Source organism: Leptonotus elevatus, chromosome 20 (genome assembly GCF_054856555.1).
Source record: "Leptonotus elevatus isolate MCC_2025b chromosome 20, RoL_Lele_1.0, whole genome shotgun sequence".
Taxonomy (NCBI): Eukaryota; Metazoa; Chordata; class Actinopteri; order Syngnathiformes; family Syngnathidae; genus Leptonotus; species Leptonotus elevatus.
In genome coordinates this window covers 1,350,660-1,376,409 of record NC_141258.1, presented here as the reverse complement: position 1 = coordinate 1,376,409, position 25,750 = coordinate 1,350,660, and the positions used below count along the sequence as shown (strand labels likewise).

Sequence of the window (25,750 nt, the reverse complement as noted above, 5' to 3'; positions counted from 1 at the left end):
AATACATGATACACAGTAGAGCCATCATTTAGTTAGGTTATCCTAATAAAAAATAAATGAAATACAGTACTGTATATTGTCACATAATCATTTGAATATAGGGGTGACTGAAAAATAATGCCATGGTCTCGTAATATTTTCGGAATCCTTTAAAAACTACTTGTTATAGTAAAAAAAAAAAAAAACCTCACTATTTGATATAAATGCAGAATATTTGGTCTAATTTTAGCATCATTACATTTTCTTGTATGGAATATATGATTCTTATTATTATCATCAAAGTTATTTCTAATGCTTCTATTTACAATAAATCCAGAGTTTTTGTATAATTTAACCATCATGGCCAATGCTAGGCAACTAAACATTTTGACAATAAATCCAGATATATATTTTTTTTTTACAAATCACCCATCATGGCATATTTTAGCCAATTCAAATGACTATTGATAATGCAAAATAAATGGTATAATGTTCCTGCCGTGGCATCTTCTGGCCAACTCCAATTATTTTTTAATAAATCCAGATTATTTTTTTGTCCCCGTAATTTAACCGCCATTGCATCCTTTGGCCAACAAGGACGATCCATAAAAAGGACAATTGTATCGTTTTAATGATGTCAATATTTGATGTGATCAGTTCGTTCTCTATTCGGGCACGTATGACAACTTAATAGTATGTATGTTGTTTTGTTTGCGGCGTGATCGGATTAAAAAAAAAAAAGAAAGAAAGAAAGACAGAAAGTGATAAGACGTCCAACCGGTTGAGTTTCCGCGTGCGGAATGTGCCAAACACTACACACACATATTTGCCTTTTTAGGGCATGAGAATCTATTACGTAATTCCAGAAAGCAACGCTCCGATCTCCAAACGGGATGCGGAAAGGAAAGGGAGGCTCGGAAATTGTTGAGCGACGTCCGCGTCGGCCAATGGCAAGCGAGGAAGACCCACCTTCCCGCTTTGCGATTGGCCGGGGAGGCGGGGCGTCGTAACGTGACGTTGACGCTGGTCCGGACAGTCAAGGGAGTTTCGGTGGTTCTTTACGCCGAGTGAGAGAGCTTGCGGGGGCGGGAAAAAAAGTCACTCGAAAGCGGCCGTCTGACTGGGAGAAGCGGCCATCTCCGGTGCCTGGAAGTCTGACCCCCTACCCCCCCTCAACCCCCCCAATTCTCCTTGTTTTGTGTTTGAAAGACTCGCATCGCCATGCCTGTGTTTCACACGAAGACGATCGAAAGTATCCTGGAGCCGGTGGCCCAGCAGATCTCCCATCTGGTGATCATGCATGAGGAGGGCGAGGTGGACGGCAAAGCGATCCCCGACTTGACGGCACCGGTGGCGGCCGTGCAGGCGGCGGTGAGCAACCTGGTCCGGGTGAGTCGAGCCGAACCGAGCCGAGCCACGCGCGAACTCCCGACGCTTTACTTCCATGTTCCGGCGACCTGTAGCTTTCGGAAGAAACTTTTTTTTTTGCCACATGACGAGACGGGCATCAAAAGAGTTTGCAAATGCGACTCAAGTTACCTCGCCATTGACGCCCTTTTTTTCCCCCTTGAGATTGGCCCCTCCTGCTTACCGTAGCTTCACGTAGGCACAACCGTGCACCGCGACGTCATTTTTAATGCACTTTTAAACAATATTCAAGTGTCAATTCAATGGGTTGTTTTAATCTCAAGGTTCATCAAAGATGCACAATGGAAACGAATTCACTTCTGGTGCCAGGTACCACACGAATAAATACAACTTAAGGAATAGTTGACCTGAACAAAGCCTTGGTAGATTTCCATTAGGGAGTTTCTCAAACCCCCAAATGTGTCATTGCAGTTCCTCCCAAGGAGATTCCAGTTGTGCCATTGAAATAGACCAATGTCAGCCATTTTTCCAGGGTTCCTTTTGTCCAACACTTGGAAAAGGTTAAAGGGTTCGAGGAGGAAGATTCTCCACAGCAGTGCCATTACTTTTTGTCACGATATCCTGCAATATACTTCCAGAGTTTGTGTGAAAAGGCAAAGAAAGGCCTCCGGTTCTGCAATTCATTTTATTTGTTTATATTTTTGTGGTTTGGTTGATCATTGGTTGTGTCGTGATTCGTGGCATCCACAAAAAGACGATTCAATTCGGTTCGAGTCTGTGGGATGAGTAGGATTCGATTTCATTTGATACAGCTTTTGTTCAGGATACTTATTTGTTGTCATTTTGCATACATTTGAATGGATTTGTCAGTACCGTAAAAGTGCCGTTTCCACGTATAATATATAACTCCGATAAAAGACGATTCAATACGTGTCATGATTTTTTTCAAAGTGGATTGATTCGGTTCGGTTTAATGCAACTTTTAATTCAAGAAATTATTATTATTATTATGTATCATTCCAAACCCAGAATCTACATACATAGTTAGAGAGATAATTTGAACCCTGATCATATTAAATGTGCAACAATCAAATGGGGCCCGGTGCTGTGCCCTGGGGCATCCCCTCCACCGATTCAAAATGGCTTTTTGTTTTTCTTTTGTCTATGAAAAACCTCACTAAATTGTGCAATCTCTTTGTTAAATCCCGCCCACTAAAAGACACTTGGAGTCTGTTTCTGTAACAGTTAGCGTTCATTTCCTTAATCAGCTGTGCTGTGCATTTAGAGTTTTTTTTTTGTTGTTGTGGTTTTCCACAAAGCCGCATTAGGAAACTGTTGCCCATCTGAAACTAAAATGCGAAGTAAAAACAAAACCAAAAAGACGTTCGTGGAAAGGCAACTGGTTGATACGGTGTAAACTTTATTAAGGGTAGTTCCTGTGTGTGGTCAGTTTTTTTTTTCTGGTGGTGGTTTTCTACACATTTGAACATTTGTCGCTGCATTAAATTGGACGGATAATTGCCACGCAATGTGTTTGCTTTGTCGGTTTTACAGCTTTTTTTCCTTTTTTTAGATTTAAATGCGTTTTAGGAAGTCAAATGAATTGAGGGAAGTGTTGGGCATTTGACCAAATGCCTTTAAATGTTTGTAATGATCACAAGTGAGGTTCCGCAGGGATATTGTTGACTTTCCATGAACGCTCTTCATTTCATCAAGGCCCAATTCGTCGTCCAAATTCCCAACAGTCAACAAATTGATGTTGTCCGTTGTGACGCAAAGAGCCAAAATCGGCAAATAATAAACGACTCCCCTTAAAAGTGTTTACAATTGTTTATATTCATAACTTAAAACCCTAATTTTTTTTTACCCCAAACAGAATTCCAAACACGTCTTACATGATCCTTAACAATACATTGTTTGCGGATGATTTGTTATTTAAAACAAATGCACTTTGAAACACTTAAAAATAACAAATACTACTTTCCTATTATCCATTCATTATGTTTTTTCACTACAAACGACATCCTTACTCGGCCACGACGACGATACCTTACGGGTAGTTAGCAGTTAGCCGTTAGCAGCTAGCTTAGTTCGTGACAGTGCAGTTCGAAGCGCTCGCATCTTTTGCAAAAAAGGCGAATCGCAAACCAGCGGGCGCTTTTTTCGCCGTCGTTCATTTGAGAATCCGACTCTCGTTACTGGGGAAAAAATGATCCAATCTTCTATTTGTTCCGTCCAAGATTGCGGTTTCTGGTTTTTGTTTTGGCAGCGAGATCGATGCCCCTTGTCACCGTTTCCAGTTGCCGCGGCAACCCTATAACATTGACATTTGCTCTTGCGATGATGTCACTTCATTTCCAAGGTAGTGATCCGTCCTGCTCGCGTCTTCATGACGCATCCGTCCAAAGTCCAGAGGGAAAAAAAGGGAACTCGGCGCTCTCGCCCGATTGGCCACGACGCGAAGGCTTGCGGCCGCGTTCCCTAACGTCTTCCGCCGCTCTCGTCTCGAGTGACGGTTGCCAAGTCGATGAGGCGCCCGTGACGGCCCCCCCCCCCCCCCCCCCGAAAGGGAACAGGAAGCTGCCGTTTCATCTAATTGCGTAGCTCGCCGACATCCTCCAGGCGGGGCCGCGCCATTAAACAAAACCACATGTTGCGCGCACGCTTCCTGTGAGCGCATCCTGATGGATGATCTTTCTCTCTCGCAACAATGACTGAAGCAGGTTTTCGACAGAAATTCAACTATTTTGCTCGTGAACGTATGACGATGAACGGCTTGGCACGACTTTCCTTAATCGGAAAACTTGGCATGGACTGGAATTTAATTGATAGGAATTAGGTTGGGGAAAATCACTTTTAGCATAATCCTAATCAAAACAACGTATTTTCACGCAAGTACGTTGGCACTTTGACCTTTGAAGTTCCCAGCATTTCAAGTTTTTTTTTTTTTTGGTGCGAATTTTTGCTTGATTGATGTATAAAAAAAACCAACCAATTCTTTTAGTGAGGTGCTAAAATGCTAATTTGCGCAAGTGGCGAGGAGAACTATCGGTTCTGCATGAATATCGCCGGTATCGGTCTGCGCGTCTCACCCGATGTCCTCCCAACTCGGTTGATTGAAGCCCGTTTCGGCAAAGATGGAACTTCCCGTCTTCAATTTTCTTTCGCTCTCATCGAAAAAAAACAACGGACCGGACGCCAATGAGAGATGAATGCCGGGAATGTGAGGAATTCCCAGCGAGCGGGCGGGCGGGCGCGCATCCTTGCTCGCTCTGGGGGGGGGGAGGTGAACCCCTTGAACGGATGACCTTTGGACAAGACCGGAGCTCCATCACAGTTCCGCGAGCAGGCAACACTTTTTTTTAAGATGGAGGCTTCGATTTATCGGCAGGCTGGAAATCAATTCCAAGATCAGGACAAAATCCGGCGAAGCTTGCAACGACTACGAAAATGACTTTTGTTTAGCCAAAGGAGCTCATCTAAGATTCGAGACTTTAGCTCTTCCTTCCTTCAGGACGTCCAATGTGTCCTGAAGCTTTGAAGAAGTTGGTCCAAGACTGCTAAAAAGTAGGCTAAAGCTGACATGGCCGTAATGACTCTCCCGTGAGCCGCATGCAAACAACCCGTGCGCGCTTTTAGCGGCAAACGACGCGGCGACGACTGCGCGGCTATAAAAAGCCGCTCACTTGAGTTCAGACTCCGATTTGAGCCGCGTTGCACTGCATCATTTTTTTTTATAGTTCCTTTTTATAGACTTTGGGATAAAGAGAGAGGAATGCGACGGCACGGTGGCTAACTGGTTAGCACGTCCGCCTCCCAGTGCAAAAGGGTTGTGAGATCAAGTCCGGGCTTCGGCCTTCCTGGGTGGAGTTTGCATGTTCTCCCCGTGCCTGCGTGGCTTTTCTCCGGGTACTCCGGTTTCCTCCCACATTCCAAAAAACATGCATGGCAGGTGAATTGGACACTCCAAATTGTCCATAGGTGCGATTGTGAGTATGGTTGTTCGTCTCTGTGTGCCCTGCGATTGGCTGGCAAACCAGTACAGGGTGTAACCCCGCCTACTGCCCGAAGCCAGCTGGGATAGGCTTCAGCAACCCCCGCGACCCTTGTGAGGACAAGCGGTACAGAAAATGGATGGATCCTTTTTATAGACTTTGGGATAAAGAGAGAGGAATGCTTGGGACGGACAACGAGGTTCCTTTGAGTGTCGGCTTCCTGTTTGTGTTGGCGTGCTGATCACAAGGCTCGGACCGCCCCCGGAGGGGGGGGGGGGGCTGCGCTATGCGGATCGTCCCCGGGCCGATCCAAGCGCTGCGATCTCAGAATTGGGTGTTCCCTGTTTTCACCTGCCGTTTCAGACCCCGAGCTTTTTGCACCAACAACCCTTTCGTCAACAAAGCCCTCTGTGTCCTCCTCCGCGTGAAAAGTGTAGCACAAACTCTCTGCTTTTTGTTGACGTTGTTTGAATCCCATTCAGATGCGAAGCATCCAGCGGCAAATACGAGCGAGTCTTCCGTCAGTCCGGAACAGGACGGACGACTCCCTCCCAAGGGACGCACCTTTCTGCCACCTCGCAATCGTGCCAGTTCACACCCCAAGCATCAACTTTTTTGAGGAGCGGTTCTGAGGAGGGACTTCTTTTGTAGTCTGTAAGCCAGGTCATGCTTGGGTGAGTTTGGTGTGGAAAGAAGCCCAACAAATCCTCAGAACTTTTAAAAAGTTCCCTACACAAAGACTTCCCCGAGAAGCTCAAATTCTGAATTTCTTTCACTTTCACTCGCTTGATTTCAGTTTGTCAGAACTTCTTTATTCAAAATTTTTTTTTTTTTAAGAGCTCAGTATTGTTCATTCGGAAATGTCATCATCATTGCTCTTTTATTTTTTATTTTTATTTTTTTATTTTTTTTTGTGTGTGTGTGTGTGTGTGTGTGTGGGTGAGAATGTGTATGTGCGTGCGTGCGTGCGTGTATTTGTTAGCTCACCAGAAAACCTATTAGAAAAAATCTCATACCGTTCACCTAAACCGAACACCAGGAGACCCGAGGGGACCAAAGAAAACCAAGGAAGGTGAAATCCAGCACCGACCAGACACCCCCCACCAGAACTCCTCCCCAGCCCAAGAAACATCCAGACCCCAACAAATCCAAAAAACATCAAATCAGGGAGGCCTCAAGAGACCAAAGGAGAGACCGAGAAAAGGAAGGAAGGACAGACGAAGCCGCGTGAGATCCGCAGACACCAGGCAGCCTCCACCGATTCAATAACCTGAACAAACTTTTTAATGGCATCATTAGTCCAAATCCGGAGGTGGCAAATCCACGTCCAGAAAGTAAAAACCCGGCCAAAGTTCGGGTGCTCCGACTGCTCGTTTACTTGCCGATCGCGTAGAAGCAAAAAGCCGAACTGTGGCGAGGTTTTTGCCCTCTGAACCTGGATTTGCGACCTCCCCCCCCCCCCCCCCCCCCACCCCTTGACATGCACTGCTTACGCCGACGACCTTCGATTCAAGATGTGCCACCGGCAAGGAGGGTGCGCAGACAGCAAGCCCCCGCCGGTGCGGCGTGGAAACCTTGAGGCGGCGGATGAAGCGGATGAAGTGGCAGCTCTCTTTCGGAACAGACGGTCTTTGTTGACGGCGCGTCGCTCTGCCGGCAGAATGAAAGGCGGCTCGGACAGAGCGGGCCTCTCATACGGCGGATCGCTCGCGCACAATGCCGCGTCAGTCCCCACAGAGATCGGTCGCTGTATTAACCATCGGTAAAGCCGGCGCCAAGTTTTCTGATATTCTGTTCTTGATGTCCAGCTTAAGGTCGTTGTTGTCGTCCTGTGTTATATTTGTAGCACTGTTAGTACTAATACTAGTAGCAGCGTCGTCGTGTGTGGCGGCGGCGGCGGTGGTCCAACCCTCTTAAGCCCCCCCCCCCCCCCCCCCACCCCGGATAGAACCCTTCAAAAGCCAAAAATTAGCTTTTGACCAACGATGACTCAAGAGTTGAACGATGAAGGTCGTGTCTCTCAAGGTCAACAACGCCTTCATCATGTCTGTCAGGCGCCATCAATACGTCACGTCGGTAGCGACCAGTCACAAATTCAAGCAGGCCGCCAGTATTTCATGGCCGCGCATATCGTGTTACATGAGCCCAATGGGACGTACGGTACAAAAAACTCTTGCGTAATTGTGGTTTGGAATTCGCAACTTCACTTATCCCAAATTGCTTTTTTTTTCACCTCTCATTTTGTGCTTGTGTGCTATTTAGGCTAGCCGGCGAGCTAATACCATAATATTGTTTGTGTTGTATAGTTGAACTTACTGAATACACTTCCTGGCCACTAGGGCTGCGTATGAGTCAGTGGGGACTCTGGTCGCAAATCAGCCATTAAAACCAACGCCGATAAGAACCTTCGGAGTCAAGTCAGAACCTTTGGACTTGAGTCATAACAGGTCGTAAGTGTGACATATGTGGTGCAATTGCGGGAAAAGCCTTTGCGTTAAATTCCGCTGTTAAGTCGTCAGGCAATCGAGTCCCGCCAGGCAGCAAATCGACACGCTCGACTGTTGGCCTCTCGCGCCAGCATAGCGCCAAACGAAGGTAGTCTGGACACTCGGATGCCGGACCAGAGACAACGCGTTAGCTTAGCGTCAGCTTAGAGTCCGCTTAGCGTTAGCTTAGCGTCAGCTTAGAGTCCGCTTAGCGTTAGCTTAGCGTTAGCTTAGCGTCAGCTTAGCGTTAGCTTAGCGTTAGCTTAGCGTTAGCTTAGCGTTAGCTTAGCGTTAGCTTAGCGTTAGCTTAGCGTTAGCTTAGCGTTAGCTGCACGTTAGCTTAGCGTTAGCTTAGCGTTAGCTGCGCGTTAGCTGCGCGTTAGCTTAGCGTTAGCTTAGCGTTAGCTTAGCGTTAGCTTAGCGTTAGCTATGACAAGGCTCGTACAGCACAAGGGTAGAGATTAAAGATGGGCCCAAAGTAAAATCTATTCTATATCCATCCATTTTCCGTACCGCTTGTCCTCACAAGGGTCGCGGGGGTTGCTGGAGCCTATCCCAGCTGGCTTCGGGCAGTAGGCGGGGTACACCCTGAACTGGTTGCTAGCCAATCGCAATTCTATATCATATTTTATTTTAAAAAAATTCATTTTTGGGACTACGAGGTGTTTTTCTGCGCAAGTACAATGAGTAAGCCATTCGAAGTGCTTCGGGTCTCGTTGGTTCACGTCAAAACAAATGTGGATTTTGGGTGAGTCCAAGCCCGACTAACTATTCCATTGAACGCACAATGCGGTGTATCTTCCGCTCTGGCCTTGAACATTGTGGAGGAGGGGGTGGGGGTGGGGGTGGGGGGGTTTCCCCTGGTTGGCTCGCACTCCCCACAGCTGAGCCGGGGGCGGCTGACGGGCCGACAGCTGCCGGGTCTTCCCGACTTGGCTGCCTGCGTTTCCTCATCAGTTTAACGCCGTGCCACGTACGAGTGTCCAATCGGTGAGCGGCAGGAAGACGTTAAGCGTCTCCTCCATAAAACACGACGAGGACTTAGAGAAGGATTGCTGGACGTCACAATGACATGACAAGTTGAATTCGATTGTTGGACCGATCCGACTGATTCGGTCACGCCTGGCTTGGGTCAAAGTTCCAAAGTGGTCCAAAAAGTCTTGGTCCAATGAAGAAAGATGAAAAGAGTTTGTCCCCGAAGATGAAGCGTCACAAAAGTGCTTGATATTGACATTTGGGACGCTGTTGTATTTTCCGTAGCATTTGTCGTCATTAGGGTTGCACGGGCTAGCTCGTGACTGGTCACCGCTCGATCGCTAATTAAACGTCCTAAAGTTTCTATCCTTAGCAAGGTGGTCCAACTTCCAACCTGAATTGAGACGAGACAAAAAGTCTTGGACTCCGCATTGCAAACAAGTCATTCCTTCATTCAGTCAAAAACTTGTCTGTCGACGAAATCTCGCGCTGTTCTGTTCTCGTAGCAATCTGGCGCATTTAGCGCAACCGCTAATGTGTTATCTCACTTCTTAATACTCTTGAACAGTTTGTCTGTCTGCGCATCTGGAATGACTTATAAGGGATTTTCTTCAAATTTGTTACTGGTGTCAATTTGAACTCAAAAGATCAGCAGGTTCGATTTGTGGCTGCTAAACAAACCAGTTCTGAGCCGCACGCATGTTGGAAGCGTCTAAAACCCAATATTAGTTGAAGACATTTGGAGCTGCTTTTGTTTTCTCTGCGTGTTTGCGAAGGATTTTAGGTCTTGTTTCTACTTTCCATCCGCTCACATGTCCAACCCGCAACGTTGGTCGGCTTCCCAAACGTTGGGGGAGAGATGCAGTCATACCTCCTCCTTCCTGCCAGAAATGTGTGTAATCTCTCGCTCGCGGCAGCTTGACATGGGTGACTTGCATCCCCCCCATGGCGCTTAGGTCAGGGTGGGGGGGGGTCGTTTTAACGTTCAGCTGTTTTACACATTATGACTACTGGGGCTTGTCGTACCTTGTCCCTCTCCCACGATTAAGAAACATCTTTGTCCAGCCAATGTAGAGACGTATTTAACAGGGTTGAAGTGGTCGTACTGGTTGGAGGTTGTTTCTTGCCCGCCCCCCCCCCCCCACCCTCCAACTTCCAATTATTGTGTTAAGCAGCAAAGACAATAGTGCTTTTATTTAAAGAAGATATCTATTTTTAAATATGAAAGAGCCCACACCATAAAATAAAAATAGGCACGTGTGTCATTTCTGCCCTCAGCGTGCTCCGAGTCGCCGACTTCCAACAGTTTGGCTTTAGCCCCATGTGCTAGCTAGCTAACTCCCACGGTGCTTGTTTCCCTGCTCGGGAGCTAGCTAACGAGCTAGCTAGCTAGCTCCCACGGTGCTTGTTTACCTGCTAGGGAGCTAGCTAACGAGCTAGGGAGCTAGCTCCCACGGTGCTTGTTTACCTGCTCGGGAGCTAGCTAACGAGCTAGCTAGCTAGCTCCCACGGTGCTTGTTTCCCTGCTCGGGAGCTAGCTAGCTCCCACGGTGCTTGTTTCCCTGCTCGGGAGCTAGCTAACGAGCTAGCTAGCTAGCTCCCATGGTGCTTGTTTCCCTGCTCGGGAATTAGCTAGCTAGCTAGCTCCCACGGTGCTTGTTTCCCTGCTCGGGAGCTAGCTAGCTCCCACGGTGCTTGTTTCCCTGCTCGGGAGCTAGCTAACGAGCTAGCTAGCTAGCTCCCACGGTGCTTGTTTCCCTGCTCGGGAGCTAGCTAGCTAGCTAGCTCCCACGGTGCTTGTTTCCCTGCTCGGGAGCTAGCTAACGAGCTAGCTAGCTAGCTCCCACGGTGCTTGTTTACCTGCTAGGGAGCTAGCTAACGAGCTAGCTATGTAGCGCTGTCTGTGGCGGGGTTTTAACTTTGACTTTCTGGACCTGGATTTGCCACCTCTGCCCATTAAGGATTTGCGATTGTTTGACCCCGACTCAAGCGGATCGGATCGGATGGTCGCGCAGAAAGGGAGAATCTTTCTTCAAACATCCAACAACAACTGATACTTGATACCGATGACTTCATTATTGTGAACATTGCCGTCGTGTTTAAGGCGTCTCGTGTCTTCCAGGTGGGGAAGGAGACGGTCCAAACCACGGACGACCAGATCATGAAAAGGGACATGTCGCCGGCGTTTATCAAGTAAGTCGTCGTCCTCCTCCTCGTGGCGCCGATTGAAAGCAGATGTTTGCTGCCCAGGCAAAGGTCACACATGGCGTGTTCAGTGCCTTTCGCGTCTTGGCCTGCTTGAGCGCCAATAACGCGTCGGCCATGTTCACAGCCATCGGCGCTTGCTTTTTCATGTTACGAGAACGTAAACGCTAAGGAAACAAGGTTAGCGGTTTTAACAGCCGGCTGCTAATCGATCGCTCTATCACTAATCAGTCTTGTCCACTGGCACCCACGTCACTCACCAGTCCAGGTCTTTCATATAAGTCACAGGATGAGTGGCATTTCGTTTTAATTTGTGTGATTTGACATCCAAGTGTCGAACCGTCGCGGCGCAAATTCAACTCATGAGTCAAAGTGGCGCTGTTTCTATTTTGAAAGCGTCTTTTTGTTTGTTTTGCGAAGATCATTTTAACCATTAAGCGGCGCTCAGCTGCTGCCTGTTGCATGTCCCCGAGCGAGAGCGCAGCCAAGGGACATATCTCAACTCAAGAGCCCCCGGCCCCGAGCCCCGGGCCCCGAACCCCGGGCCCTCCCCCCCCGCCTCCCGCCCCGCCACAAGGTCAGGCGCGAAATGCATTGGCAGGCGCAGGTTGGCCCGCCCGACACATTTGGCGCCTCCGAGTCACATCGTCACCTCGTCGTCATCCATCAACGCGTGTGTCGGAATGCGTCGCCCGCTGCTAAATATAGAAGCTGCAGGGGTCCGATTAATGGCCGCTTGTTGCCCTGAAGGACGTGTGGGCTTTGAATGCGGTTCTCCTCGAGGTCCAAGCGCCGCCACAAAAAGCAAACCGAGGTGGAAAGAAATGTTTCTGTGTAATCATTAAATGAAAATCATTTTTGCTTTATTTTCTTGATTTGAAAATAAAAATCTTAGGCATTATGTTTTTTTTAAGCTCAAATTAAACATCAAAATTGTTGCAAACAATGCATCACCACGGCAACAGCGTGCGGCGAAATAACAATCTTTTGATGACGTTTCATCCTAAACATCTTACGATGAAACGCGGCAAGTTTGAAGACGATTGGATTAGTGCCGTCACGATCGAATATTTTTCGAATCGACGAATCCATCGATTATTCAATCGATTCATCGACTAATCGGATTCATTTTACAAAAGCATTTTTTTTTATTAACCAGTGGTTGGTGTTTATTTCGTACTTGGCATTCGAATAGTGATTTAAAGAAAAAAAAGAAGGTGGGATTGGATTTGGACCATTTTAAATACAAAAAAATGGCTCCAAATGATGACTGGATTATTAAAATGGTTGTTGATTAATTTAATAATCGATAAATTTTGACAGCTCTAGACTTCAAATGTGCCCAAAAATGGCCACAAAATACAAACTAAATCACGAGGAGCAAGCTTCAATCATCCCGGAGACATTTCTTGCGTTTTCTCAATGGTTTGTCCTCCGACAGAGTCGAGAACGCGTGCACTAAGCTGGTCAAGGCCGCCTCCATGCTGAAATCGGACCCGTACTCGGTTCCCGCTCGCGACTACCTCATCGACGGCTCTCGGGGCATCCTCTCCGGGACCTCGGACCTGCTCCTCACCTTCGACGAGGCCGAGGTATTTCCACGCGCGCTCGGCCCGAAGCCACGTCCCAGCTGTCTGATGTTCTTAAATGCCTCCCTCGTACCTTCAACGCAGGTCCGCAAAATCATCCGGGTGTGCAACGGGATCTTGGAGTACCTGAAAGTGGCAGAGGTGGTGGATTCCATGACCGACCTGATCACCTACACAAAGAACCTGGGACCAGGTAGAGGAGGCAAACAGATTTACACGAGGGCCCGACCCATTGTAATCGGCCGATTATTGCCCTTCAAACATCTGCCAAACCATTATTTTCCCCTTCAAACGTTATAATCGAAGAAAGCCAAAGTTTCCCACGCTGTGACAGTACCCTGAATGCACCATTTTGCTTGCGTAGCATTAGCAGCTAGCAAGTGTGTTCTGGGTATTGTGCTGTCTCAAAGCGTCTTTTAAGATGTTTAATGACACTCAAGTAAGTTGGAGTTAATCGTAAAACTAAACACACCACAAAAAGAATTGCATCCACTGTATGTTTAAATACAAAACACGCTAACTTTTGAAAACGTCGCTAGCCTAGTGCTAATGCTAAAAGTGAAGGGAGGATCCCGTTCAAATGCTAACCAGAAGTTAGCATCGACTCGAGGAGCGTTTTTCTTTCAAATAGCGAATATTCACACACAAATGCTGCGGGAACACAATTTTATGCATATTAAACCACCGTTTGATTAATTGACACAAGTACCGATATTGTTGCGGATCCAGCAGCCTTTTTTTTTTTGGAACCAATTTAGAAGGGAAAACATTTGAATAGGACAATGGAATTGGCAATTGATGCGTCTGGCGGTCGTAGCCGACGCCTCTCCTCCGATCATCGCGCTGCTTTCCGATGTCCAGGAATGACCAAGATGGCCAAGATGATCGACGAGCGGCAACAGGAGCTGACCCACCAGGAGCACCGCGTCATGCTGGTCAACTCCATGAACACGGTCAAAGAGCTGCTGCCCATCCTCATCTCAGGTTAGCCGCGCTAAACCCGGCGCTAAACCCGGCGCTAACCCGGCGCTAACCCGGCGCTAACCCGGCGCCAGGCCATCCCGCTCTCATCCGCTGGCCGTTCCAGGTATCAAAATCTTCGTGACCACCAAGACGTCGGGCAGCCAAGGCGTGGAGGAGGCCCTGAAGAACCGCAACTTCACCTTTGAGAAGATGAGCGGCGAGATCGTGGAGATCATCCGAGTGCTGCAGCTCACGTCTTGGGACGAGGACGCGTGGGCCAACAAGGTGAGGGCGCCAATACGCACTTTTTGATTTATTGTACAAGAATCATGCCACTGTTTTAGCAGAATGGGGGGGGGGGGGCTTTATTTGTATATTGCAGCCTCCCACAAAAAAAACGTTTATAATGCTTTTACGTATTAGTTGGTAAAATAGCAATGACCTTTATGTGTTAGCATTAGGCTAGCAGACTTGCAGGGATTGTAATTCGCTTCATTTTGTTCTGTCTAAGCAAAAAAAAAAATGTCCGAACGACAAAAAGACTCCTAAATCCTGTGAAAGTACCCTGAATGCGCCATTTTGCTTGTGTAGCGTTAGCAACTAGCAAGTGTGTAGCGTATGTTATTCTGTTGTCCCCCCCCAAGCGTCCTTTAAGATGTTTAATGACCCCCCCAGTTGGAGTTAACTGTAAAACTAAACACACAACAATAACATGAACATCATCTGTTAATTTAAACACAAAACGTGCTTCCTTTTTAAAACATCGCTAGCTCAGCGCTAATGCTAAAAGCGAAGGGAGGATCCCATTCAAATGCTAACCGGAAGTTAGCGTCGACTTGGGGGAGTGTTTTTGTGGGAACACGTACCTACAGGTGAGACTGTGCTTACACGCTGTAATGTTATGCTAATGCTAACGTGAAAGCTTATGGGAGGGGTGTTGCAGATTTTCACCTATTTTGGACGTTTGGTTCCGGAACGTATCAGCCACGATAAACGGCGTCCATGTTGCGGCCGTTCGGACATCATTGAATTTGAGCATGCGACGCATCTTTCCGCTCTCCAAACTGCTCGATCTTAATCGACTTTTCTCACCTTTTTGTGTCCATTTTCCTTCTCGTCATCTATTTCTGGAACAATGTTTGTATTTATGTGGTTCTTCTTTTTACTTTTTTGTTCCTTTCTCCCTTCACCTCCCCCCCCTTCCGTAGAAGGTAAGCGTCACCTCTCTCTGTCACTGGTTGTGCAGTTTTGCATGTCTCAGCCACGTGCGTGTGCCGTCTTGTGCTTTTTTTGTGATGCGTGCCATTTTGGATCGGATTTCAGATGATAATCATTTGGTGTGGGTTGAGGAATGGTAAACGATGACACTTTGTGGATTTTCGCTCCGTTTTGCCACAATTAGCCTTAAAATATCGTTGAGTTACATCATTATTCACAAACATGTTGCAAACACTGGCAAAAAGAGCTTTTTTGCAACATGGCCCTGGCTGATCTCTTATACTCTGCTGCCACCTGCTGGCCATTTTTTGGTAACAACTACCCTTGCTTTAAGCCACTTCATAAAAAGAGCTTTTTGGTTTTGAAGTTTTTGTGTTTGCGACTTTCTCTGGTCTGGTTGGAGTTCCATTCCTGCGAGGAAGGGATGATCGTTTTCAGAAAACGTCATCCAAACGATAGTGAAAAATCGAATGCTGCCATTTCCGAGACCGACCGTCTGGTCCGCCAACTCCAGTGGACCGGCATTCACTGTAACGTGCAAAAGGAATACCGGCTCGCGTAACACGACGCGCTCCTTGTTGCCGCGGCGGCATGCGTTGGAATTGCACCGTGGGGAAGTTTTAACAAAGCTCGGACCTCCAATTTATCATTGGAAGTGCGTTGAAGTCATCCCCGCCGGATGCGCCGTCTGCCGGAGTGTAAGCCTCTTTCCGTCTTTCTATCCGTAAAAAGGACACGGAGGCCATGAATCGAGCGCTGGGACTCATCGACTCCAAGATGGCTCAGGCCAAGAACTGGCTGCGCGACCCCAACGCCCCACCAGGTAGCAAAGTCGTAAGAGCGCCGGCGCCGCCGTCGGGGACGCGTTGGCCGACGGCAGTCTTGTGTGCCGGCAGGGGAGGCGGGCGAGCAGGCCGTCCGGCAGATCCTGGACGAAGCCGGCAAAGTGGGCGAGCTGTGCGCCGGGCGGGAGCGCAGGGACATTCTGGCAACCGCCAAGACGCTGGGCCAGATGACGGACCAGGTGTCGGAGATGAGGGCCAGGTACGAGCGAAAGGAGGCGGAATAGAAAATCATGTTGAGCGATCTGCTGCACATGGACGTCTATTAAGAAAATAGAATTGGCAAAAAAAAAAAAATCTAAACTGGTAAAAACATAGTAAATATTGTATGAGAGATGCTGAAATACGAACATGTATTGCAACAAAAATATTTGAAAATAATCATTTAAAAAAATATTAGATGGAAAATGAAGAAAGATTGCAAAAACATTAGAAAAAACAAAATGCACTTCATTTACAATAAAAATATGACAAAATAATATAAACAAATGTTACAAATAATAATAAAAATAACTGGATAAAAAATGGACAAAAATACAATATTATAGGTATTATTATAGCTGCACATGGACATCTATTAAGAAAATAGAATTGGCAAAAAAAAAAGGTTAAAAAAAAATCTAAACTGGTAAAAACATAGTAAATATTGTATGAGAGATGCTGAAATACGAACATGTATTGCAACAAAAATATTTGAAAATAATAATAAAAAAAATATTAGGTGAAAAATGAAGAAATATTGGAAAAACTTTGATCTCTTCTGATGCAGTCCGTAGCATTACAAAAATATTAGGGAAAAAATGCACTTAAATTACAATAAAAATATGACAAAATAATATAAACAAATGTCACCAAAAAAATGAATAAATAGCTGGATGAAAACTGGACAAAAATACAATATTATGGGTGATGTGATTTTAAAATTTTAATATGAATAAAATAAAATTATTACATAAAATAAAATGAAATAAAAAAAAATACGCAGTCTACGTGTAGAGGAGGAAAAATATATTGGGGGGGAAACAAATACAACAAAATATTCGAAAATATGACCACATATTAGACAATGAAAATGAAAATGAAGAAAGATTGCAAAAACATTAGAAAAAACAAAATGCACTTGATTTACAATCAAAACATGACAAAATAATATAAACACGTTACAAATAATAATAAAAATAACTGGATAAAAAATGGACAAAAATACAATATTATAGGTGATTTAAAAAATTTAATAATTTATTTTTTTTTTATATAAAAAATAAAATACAATTCGAAAAAAAGAAAAACAGAGGTCAAAGAAATATGCATGTGTGCTTCTTTATCATATCCATGTTTTCTACCCTAGAGGTCAGGGCGCGTCCCCAGCCGCCATGCAAAAGGCCCAGCAGGTGTCCCAAGGTCTGGACGTCCTGACCGGCAAGGTGAAAAACGCCGCTCGCAAGCTGGAGGACATGACCAACTCCAAGCAGACCATCGCCAAGAGGATGGACGCGGCCCAGGCCAGTTGCCGCCCCCTCGCCGGGAAACCATTTTGGCCCGAGAGGCGAGCGTTTCACGCTGTTTTTGTTTTGTTCCCCCCGCCGCCCGCAGAACTGGCTGGCCGACCCCAACGCCGCCCCGGAGGGGGAGGACAACATCAAGGCTCTCCTCATGGAGGCCAAGAAGATCGCCGACATGTGCGAGGACCCCAAAGAACGGGACGACATCTTGCGCTCCATCGGCGAGATCGCCGGCATAACCGCCAAGTTGTCGGATCTCAGGAGACAGTAAGGACCCGGGCTGGCCTCTTACGGCGAGATCTTAGCGACGTCAACGGTTTTTCTTTTTAGTAAAGTACAAAATAAAAACGAGTATCGTTTTGGGAAACAAAAACATCAACAGTTTCTTCTTTTTAGTAAAGTACAAAATAAAAACGAGTGTCGTTTTGGGAAACAAAAACATCAACAGTTTCTTCTTTTTAGTAAAGTACAAAATAAAAACGAGTGTCGTTTTGGGAAACAAAAACATCAACAGTTTCTTCTTTTTAGGACCGTGCCAAATAAAAAGTTTGTCTTCCTTTTAGCAAACAGCAACATCAATGGAAATGTGTTTAACGGGCCAGAGACGCAAAACGTAGATTTGATGTAGGATTAGAAGTGGAGTGCCGCGTAATGTGTCGATTTTGCTGAACGCAGATTGTTGATGTGATCCCGCAGGGGGAAAGGCGACACCCCCGAAGCCAGAGCTCTGGCCAAACAGATCGCCACGGCCCTGCAGAACCTGCAGTCCAAGACCAACAAAGCCGTGGCCAACAGCAGGCCCGCCAAGGCCGACGTCCACTTGGAAGGAAAGATCGAGCAGGCCCAGCGCTGGATCGACAACCCCACCGTCGACGACGGCGGCGTTGGTCCGTGCCCGCTTCTCACGTCTTCCCTCGGGATTTCGCAAATGGCGAATGCCGGACCGTGTGATTTCTCTCCTTGCGTCCTCAGGCCAGGCGGCCATCCGCGGGCTGGTGGCGGAGGGCCGCAGGCTGGCCAACGCTCTGCCGGGCCCCTACAGGCAGGAGCTGCTGGGCAAATGCGAGCAGGTGGAGCAGCTCATGGCCCAGTTGGCCGACCTGGCGGCCCGCGGCCAGGGCGACTCCCCTCAGGCGCGCGCCGTCGCCCAACAGCTACAGGAGGCCCTCAGAGTAAGATGACTCTCAACTAAGAATACTTTGAATGGCCAGCACCACGAGTTGGCTGTCAGAGACCGTCAAACAACACCCTCTTCTGGATATTTGTGGAAGTACAAGCCAATGTATGGGATATCGTTACACTGTTAAAGGGATCTGTTAAGAAAATGGAATTGGCAAAAAAAATACTGGTAAAACCATAATACCTAAATATTGTATGCAAAATATACAAATATCAGAGATGCTGAAATACTAACATGAATTGCCACAAAAATATTTGAAAATAATAATTAAAAAAATATTATGTGAAAAATGAAGAAATATTGGAAAAACATTGATCTCTTCTGATGCAGTCCGTAGCATTACAAAAATATCAGGAAAAAAATGCACTTAAATTACAATAAAAATATGACAAAATAATATAAACAAATGTCACCAAAAAATTGGAAAATTAATAAATAACTGGATGGAAACTGGACAAAAATACAATATTCTGGATGATGTGATTTTAAAAATTAAATATGAATAAAATAAAATTCTTACATAAAATAAAATGAAATAAAAAAATACGCAGTCTACGTGTAGAGGAGGAAAAATATATTGGGGGGGAAACAAATACTACAATAAAATATTTGAAAATATGACCACATATTAGACAAAAAAATACAAAAACGTCAGATGAAAAATATCCAAATATTAGAAAAACATGAAATACGAGATGTTTTACAAGAAAAATTTGAATTAGAAAATAACAGAAAATAATTTTAGTTGAAAAATGAAGAAGCCTTTGTTAAAGTGTTAGAAGAACATACGACAATATCGCACCTATTTTAAAATGCAGAAGAAATGTTAGAAAATAATAGAAAAAGAGAGACAAAAGTTGCTAAGTCATGCTAACGTCGTCACGTCCCTCCCCAGGACCTGAAAGGGAAAATGCAGGCGGCCATGACTCAGGAGGTTTCCGACATCTTCAGCGACACCACCACGCCCATCAAGCTGCTGGCCGTGGCCGCCACCGCGCCTCTGGACGCGCCCAACAGGGATGAGGTCAGCGTTGGCATCCAGCAGACATTTTCTGTCAAGTGTCACCCACTTTTTTCCAACTCGGAAGTACTTTATTGTTTACAAACATGAGCAAAAGTCAAACGCTCTCATCATCGTGCAGGTGTTTGACGAGCGGGCCGCCAACTTCGAGAACCACGCCAACAGGCTGGGCGCCACGGCGGAGAAGGCGGCCGCCGTGGGCACGGCCAACAAGAGCACGGTGGAGGGAATCCACGCGGCCGTCAAGTCCACCCGAGACTTAACGCCGCAGGTAGCCTCACCTTTTATGCTTTTTTTTCCCCCAACGCGTGGTACGCTCGAGCTGCCGTTTGACGGCTGCGCTCCGCTTTCGCCGTGCAGGTGGTTTCCGCCGCCAGGATCCTGCTGAGGAACCCCGGCAACCAGGCTGCCTACGAGCATTTCGAGACCATGAAGAATCAGTGGATCGACAACGTGGAGAAGATGACAGGTACCGGGAATCGCAGCCCTTCAAAAAACAAAAAAAAAAAAAAACATACACATGTTGCAGGACACACTTTTTGGGCCAAAGACGCGTTCAAGAACAAAAAGCCCAACAAAAAAAATGGGATTAGAGAAATGATGAATGTTATACAGAAATATTTGTTCCCAGAATACACAAACGTACTACAGCAAAAATATTAAAAAATAAATTGCCCCAAAAATTTTGAGAAAAAAAATACTAATTGGATGAAAACTGCATAAATACCACAAAAACCTAAAAATATTACAAGAAAAGACAAATCAATTGGGAAAATAAGCCCAAAAAGATTATGATTGTAAATATTAGGGGAAGAAAGTGTTTACATAGACAGAAATACAAAATATTAGAAAATAATACATACTGTTGAACAGCAAATGTTTTCAAATTAATTACAAAAATATCATACAAAAACCAGGAAGACCCAAAATATTAGAATTAACATAAGAGAATTCCATCTTAAATAAAATACACAATTATCAGATATTATAACACAAATAATTATTAGCATACAAATATGAGAAGAACATTTTCAAATATCGGGATTTCCCACCCCCATAAATTACACAAATATGAAAAAATACACAAAGTAAAAGGATTGTTAAAAAAATGCATATATATGTATATATATGTATATACTTAACAATATTAGAAATAATATAAATGATTAGCCAGATTATAAAATATATTAGAAAAATAGAAACTAATGCACAAAAAAATATGAAACCAAACATATTAGGGAAATATTTTTTTTTTTTACAAAAGCTTAAAACAAAAAGGCACAAAATGCAAACCTGTGAAAAATAAAATGTTCAATTAAAAATCATAGAAATGGTTGGACAAAATGTTTGATCAAATCAATGCTAAGCAGCCTAATAATATGGATGGCGTTCGTTCAGGTTTGGTGGACGAGGCAATTGACACCAAGTCCCTGCTGGACGCTTCGGAGGACGCCATCAAGAAGGACCTGGACAAATGCCGCGTGGCCATGGACAAGCAGCAGCCGCAGATGCTGGTGGCCGGCGCCACCAGCATCGCCCGCCGGGCCAACCGCATCCTCCTGGTGGCCAAGCGCGAGGTGGAGAACTCCGAGGACCCCAAATTCCGCGAGGCGGTCAAGGCGGCGTCCGACCAGCTCAGCCAGACCATCTCGCCCATGGTCATGGACGCCAAAGCCGTGGCCGGGAACATCCAGGACCCCAGTACGTCGGAGCCGAACCTTGGGCCGGGGCCGGCCGTTCTAAAATGTCTTTCCCCGCAGATCTCCGCAAGGGCTTTCTGGACTCGGGCTACAAAATCCTCGGTGCCGTCGCCAAGGTCAGAGAGGCTTTCCAACCTCAGGAGCCCGACTTCCCGCCGCCGCCTCCGGATTTGGATCAACTTCACGTAAGCCGCACCGCGGGGGGACGCTCTTTGAAGGGATTGGATCAAATGTGAATATTTGCGCGTGCCGCAGCTCAACGACGAGCCGGCGCCGCCCAAACCTCCTCTTCCCGAAGGCGAGGTTCCTCCCCCGAGGCCGCCGCCGCCAGAAGAGAAGGACGAGGAGTTCCCCGAGCAGAAGGCCGGCGACGTGGTCAACGAGCCCATGATGGTGGCCGCCAGGCAGCTCCACGACGAGGCCCGCAAGTGGTCCAGCAAGGTGCGCCACGCACACACACACACATCTTGAAAAAAGGACATTTGTAAAAATAATTGTTTTATTGCTTTTCAATGTCAAAACAAGTCATGTTTTATCTGAGCAATACAGAAGAATGAAATGTGTTTAAAGCTAAATGTATATTGAAAAAAAAGTCTTGGATCGGAAATGTGTCCCCTGCCGTAAATGGGGGTTCACTGGATTGCACAAAAAAAGGTCAACAATATTTGACAATAAATATGAAGGAAATATAAAAATATTTGAAATTGATATGAACATAAAATACACAAATATGATGAATATGTTCTGCATTTTATATAGTGTGGCAAACAAATTTAAAATATGCTCAAATATTATGTAAATATTGAGGGGGGTGGGTGGTTGTTAAAAACTTTTTTTTTTTACTAATAAGAACTGGAAAACATCAAAATATTCAGATTTAGATTAGAAAATACAAACATTTTTGGGGAAAAAATACTAGATATTGATACAAAATGTTAAACCACAAACACACTAATATTACCTAGATGAAAAATACATATTTAAACCAAAATATTTACAATAAGAAAAATATTAGGAAAGAACACAGAAAATATTAATATAAACAGACAAACAAAAAAACGATAAGCCAAACAAGTACCGGTAGTATAAAAAAATACATATGAGGAAAAAATAAAAACAAATATATTACGGCAAAAATACTACAAAATATACGTTAAAAAAAAAAGGGAAAAAATCTAATTCAAATAATATCAGAAAAATACATAGTATACGAACAAAATACTTTAAAAAGGTTAAAAAAATGTTGATAATAAATATGAAGGAAATATAAAAATATTTGAAATTGATATGAACAAAAAATACACAAATATGATGAATATGTTCTGCTTTTTATATAGTGTGGCAAACAAATTAAAAATATGCTCAAATATTATGTAAATATTGAGGGGGGTGGGTGGGGGTTAAAAAAAATTTTTTTTAACTAATAAGAACTGGAAAACATCAAAATATTCAGATTTAGATTAGAAAATACTAACATTTTTGGGGGAAAAATACTAGATATTGATACAAAATGTTAAACCACAAACACACTAATATTACGTAGATGAAAAATACGTATTTAAACAAAAATATTTACAATAAGAAAAATATTAGGAAAGGAAACACAGAAAATATTAATATAAACAGACAAACAAAAAAACGATAAGCCAAACAAGTACCGGTAGTATAAAAAAATACATATGAGGAAAAAATAAAAACAAATATATTACGGCAAAAATACTACAAAATAAACGTTAAAAAATAAAAAGGAAAAATTCTAATTCGAATAATATCAGAAAAATACATAGTATACGAACAAAATACTTTAAAAAGGTTTAAAAAAATTGATAATAAATATGAAAGAAATACAAAAATATTTGAAATTTAGATGAATAAAAAATACACAAATATGATGAATATTTTATGCATTTTATTTTTTTAAAAAAGTGTAAAATATACACAAATGTTATGTAAATACTGGGAGGGGGGACTTAATTTTTTTTTTTAAATAATAATAAAATGAAAACAAATATAAGAAGGGGGAAACAACTTAATACAAAAAATATGAAGATTTAGATGAGAAAATACTAGATATTGATGCAAAAATATTAAACCACAAATACTAATATTAGATGAAAAACATATTTAAAAAGAAATATATATATATTTTGAATAAGAATTTTTTGGGGAAAATATTTGAAATAAACCCAAAAAAAGCCAAACAAGTAGCATAAGAAAATGAGAAATAAGGAAAAACAACTCAAATAAAAATTTAACCAATAAATGAAGGCAAAAATACTACAGTCATGTGACGTCCCATCTCGGCGCCGCAGGGTAACGACATCATCGGCGCGGCCAAGCGGATGGCCCTGCTCATGGCGGAGATGTCGCGGTTGGTGCGCGGCAGCAGCGGCAACAAGCGCGCCCTCATCCAGTGCGCCAAGGACATCGCCAAGGCGTCCGACGAGGTCACGCGGCTCGCCAAGGAGGTGGCCAAGCAGTGCACCGACAAGCGCATCCGAACCAACCTGCTCCAGGTCGCGCGCCGCAATATCAGCGTTACGCTTTTTGCATACAAATCAATTCAATGACGTGCTTCGATTTGGGCGAGCTGACTTTCTCACCTGGCTGCAGGTGTGCGAACGCATTCCCACCATCAGCACTCAGCTCAAGATCCTGTCCACGGTCAAGGCCACCATGTTGGGTCGGACCAACATCAGCGAAGAGGAGTCGGAACAGGTGAGGGCTGTTCACTTTTTGACCGCGCGCGCACTCTTGTACTTTTTTGATCGATTGAACGGCGTCCGCTTCAGGCCACCGAAATGCTGGTCCACAACGCTCAGAACCTGATGCAGTCCGTAAAGGAGACGGTGCGGGAGGCCGAGGCGGCGTCCATCAAAATCCGCACGGACGCCGGCCTCACCATGCACTGGGTCCGCAAGACGCCTTGGTACCAGTAACAAGAAAACCGCAAAAAGAGAGGATCCAGGACAGCGCCCTGCGGCGCCGTCCGCGGGGACGCTAAATGGGCAGAAAAAGCCTCGGCGGGGGGGCTTCACTTCTCACTGTGAACGTCCGCGCGTGCAAATGCGTTGACGAATCCCGGGAATATCAAGTATATATTTGGATTAGAAACAAGTTGGATTTCTCATCACGTAGATTTCGTTGCTGTACTCTTTTGACATGTGGACGTCGTCGTACCGATAATTGCCATCCTGTACGGCGAACCCACACCCATGTTGCTGATTTGGAAGATTAAAGTATTTGTTAGCCGCCAGGGAACGATGCTGAAGGAGCTGCTTTTAGACAAAATTGTGGTCTGCTGCCATCATGCTGCATCAATTGGCAATTCTAAACCTTTTTTTAAGGGGATTCTCAGTGACCTGCAGATTTTTGCCTCCACGCTCTAAAAAACGATGGGTCAAAAAAGGACCGATCCTCTACTTGGCCCAACTTTGAGTCAACAAATGGGTCTTTTCGTGGAAAGCAACTCATAAATAAATTTTGTATTAAACAACCCAGAAAAATTGACCCATAAAGTGGACCAATCCATTTTTGATCCATAATTGGGTTACTTTTGACCCAACCGTTTTTAGAGTGCACATATTTTGTTAGTGTTTCCCAACCTTTTTTTTCCCCCAAAAGGCACAAATTTCACATAAAAAAACAAAAACATTACAGCACAGCTCCAAAAAAAAGGGATCCAAAACTATTATCTGGTGCATTTACAAACTAAAGCCTGCTAGCTTAATGCTAACATATAATGCAAGACGCCATAGAAATTAGCATTGATGTGTGGACCAATCAAGTTGAATTGAATCATTGGCACAGTGGTTGGGAATCAGTTTTTTTTTTTTTTTTTAATACACACTACTCGCTGTATCATCACAAGCATACAAAAGGAATCACTGTTCTTGTTTTGTTGTTGTTGTTGATTTAACATAACGTCATTTTAGCAAATTTCCTCTGCCAAAGACTGTTCTTGTTTAAATGCTTCACTTGTGTTATGTAGAGATTAAAATGTTTGCGCTATAGAAATTCAGACAAAAACAATCAGCATCATTTCCGCCAGGTAGGATGCTCAATAAGAAGCACAGTGTCGCCATATACACACACACACACACACACACACACACAAAAAAAAGAAAAAGAGCGCCAATGTGCCTTTGGAACAGAACAGACGTCACAACTGATACATTTTCAGATGTTTCGTATCACTTGCACAAAAAAAAAGTGTGTCAAGTCACACCTGCCTCACTATGCAAATACTCGACCCAGGTGTGCTTACTAACAGCCGACTCTCGTGTCTGCATCACGCCAAGTGTACTCAGTGGCGAGGATCGGGCCTCGCCAGCCTTCACAATTTCTTTTTTTGTAATAAAGCATTTCATAGCACTTGAAGTATGTTTGGTTATCGGTTGCCTTTTTTTCCTTCAAATGAAACGTTTCAGTACAACAGTGGAAAAAAAATGCAAAAAGGTGGTCATTTTTAAATACTGAATGATTTTTTTTAAGGTAAAAAAAACTTTCGGTGGAAAAATATGAGAAGAAAGTTTTTAAAGGAAAGTGGGTGGAGGGGGTAATAGAACAACATTTTATTTTATGTTTTTGCATTTAATTAAAAAGAAAAAAAATATTACTATTGTTTCAGTGGTAAATTGGAACAAAAAAAACAACATATTTTTTTAATCAGGGGGAATTTATTTATTTTTCCTTTTTATAAAACTGATATTATGGGAGTAAACTTT

At 44.4% G+C, this 25,750-nt stretch overlaps 1 protein-coding gene across 2 annotated transcripts; it reads left to right on the top strand.

Moving 5' to 3' along the window:
• Positions 1-1,015: 1,015 nt before the first annotated feature.
• Positions 1,016-25,129, top strand: LOC147156306 (vinculin). 2 transcript variants are annotated; one of them, XM_086064899.1, is made up of 21 exons: positions 1,016-1,368; positions 10,926-10,996; positions 12,450-12,600; positions 12,682-12,790; positions 13,459-13,581; positions 13,685-13,845; positions 15,511-15,601; positions 15,675-15,822; positions 16,969-17,122; positions 17,214-17,389; positions 17,819-18,009; positions 18,095-18,294; positions 19,198-19,326; positions 19,445-19,594; positions 19,684-19,792; positions 20,722-21,024; positions 21,084-21,208; positions 21,279-21,464; positions 23,336-23,539; positions 23,637-23,741; positions 23,816-25,129. In XM_086064899.1, exons 1-21 carry the CDS (start codon positions 1,201-1,203, stop codon positions 23,960-23,962), a joined length of 3,201 nt encoding a protein of 1,066 aa, XP_085921025.1. In that variant the 5' UTR covers positions 1,016-1,200; the 3' UTR covers positions 23,963-25,129. The 2 variants fall into 2 exon arrangements, with proteins under 2 accessions (XP_085921025.1, XP_085921026.1); XM_086064900.1 differs by lacking the exons at positions 23,637-23,741; positions 23,816-25,129 and having other exon boundaries at positions 20,722-20,824; positions 20,857-21,024; positions 23,336-23,483.
• Positions 25,130-25,750: the final 621 nt, after the last annotated feature.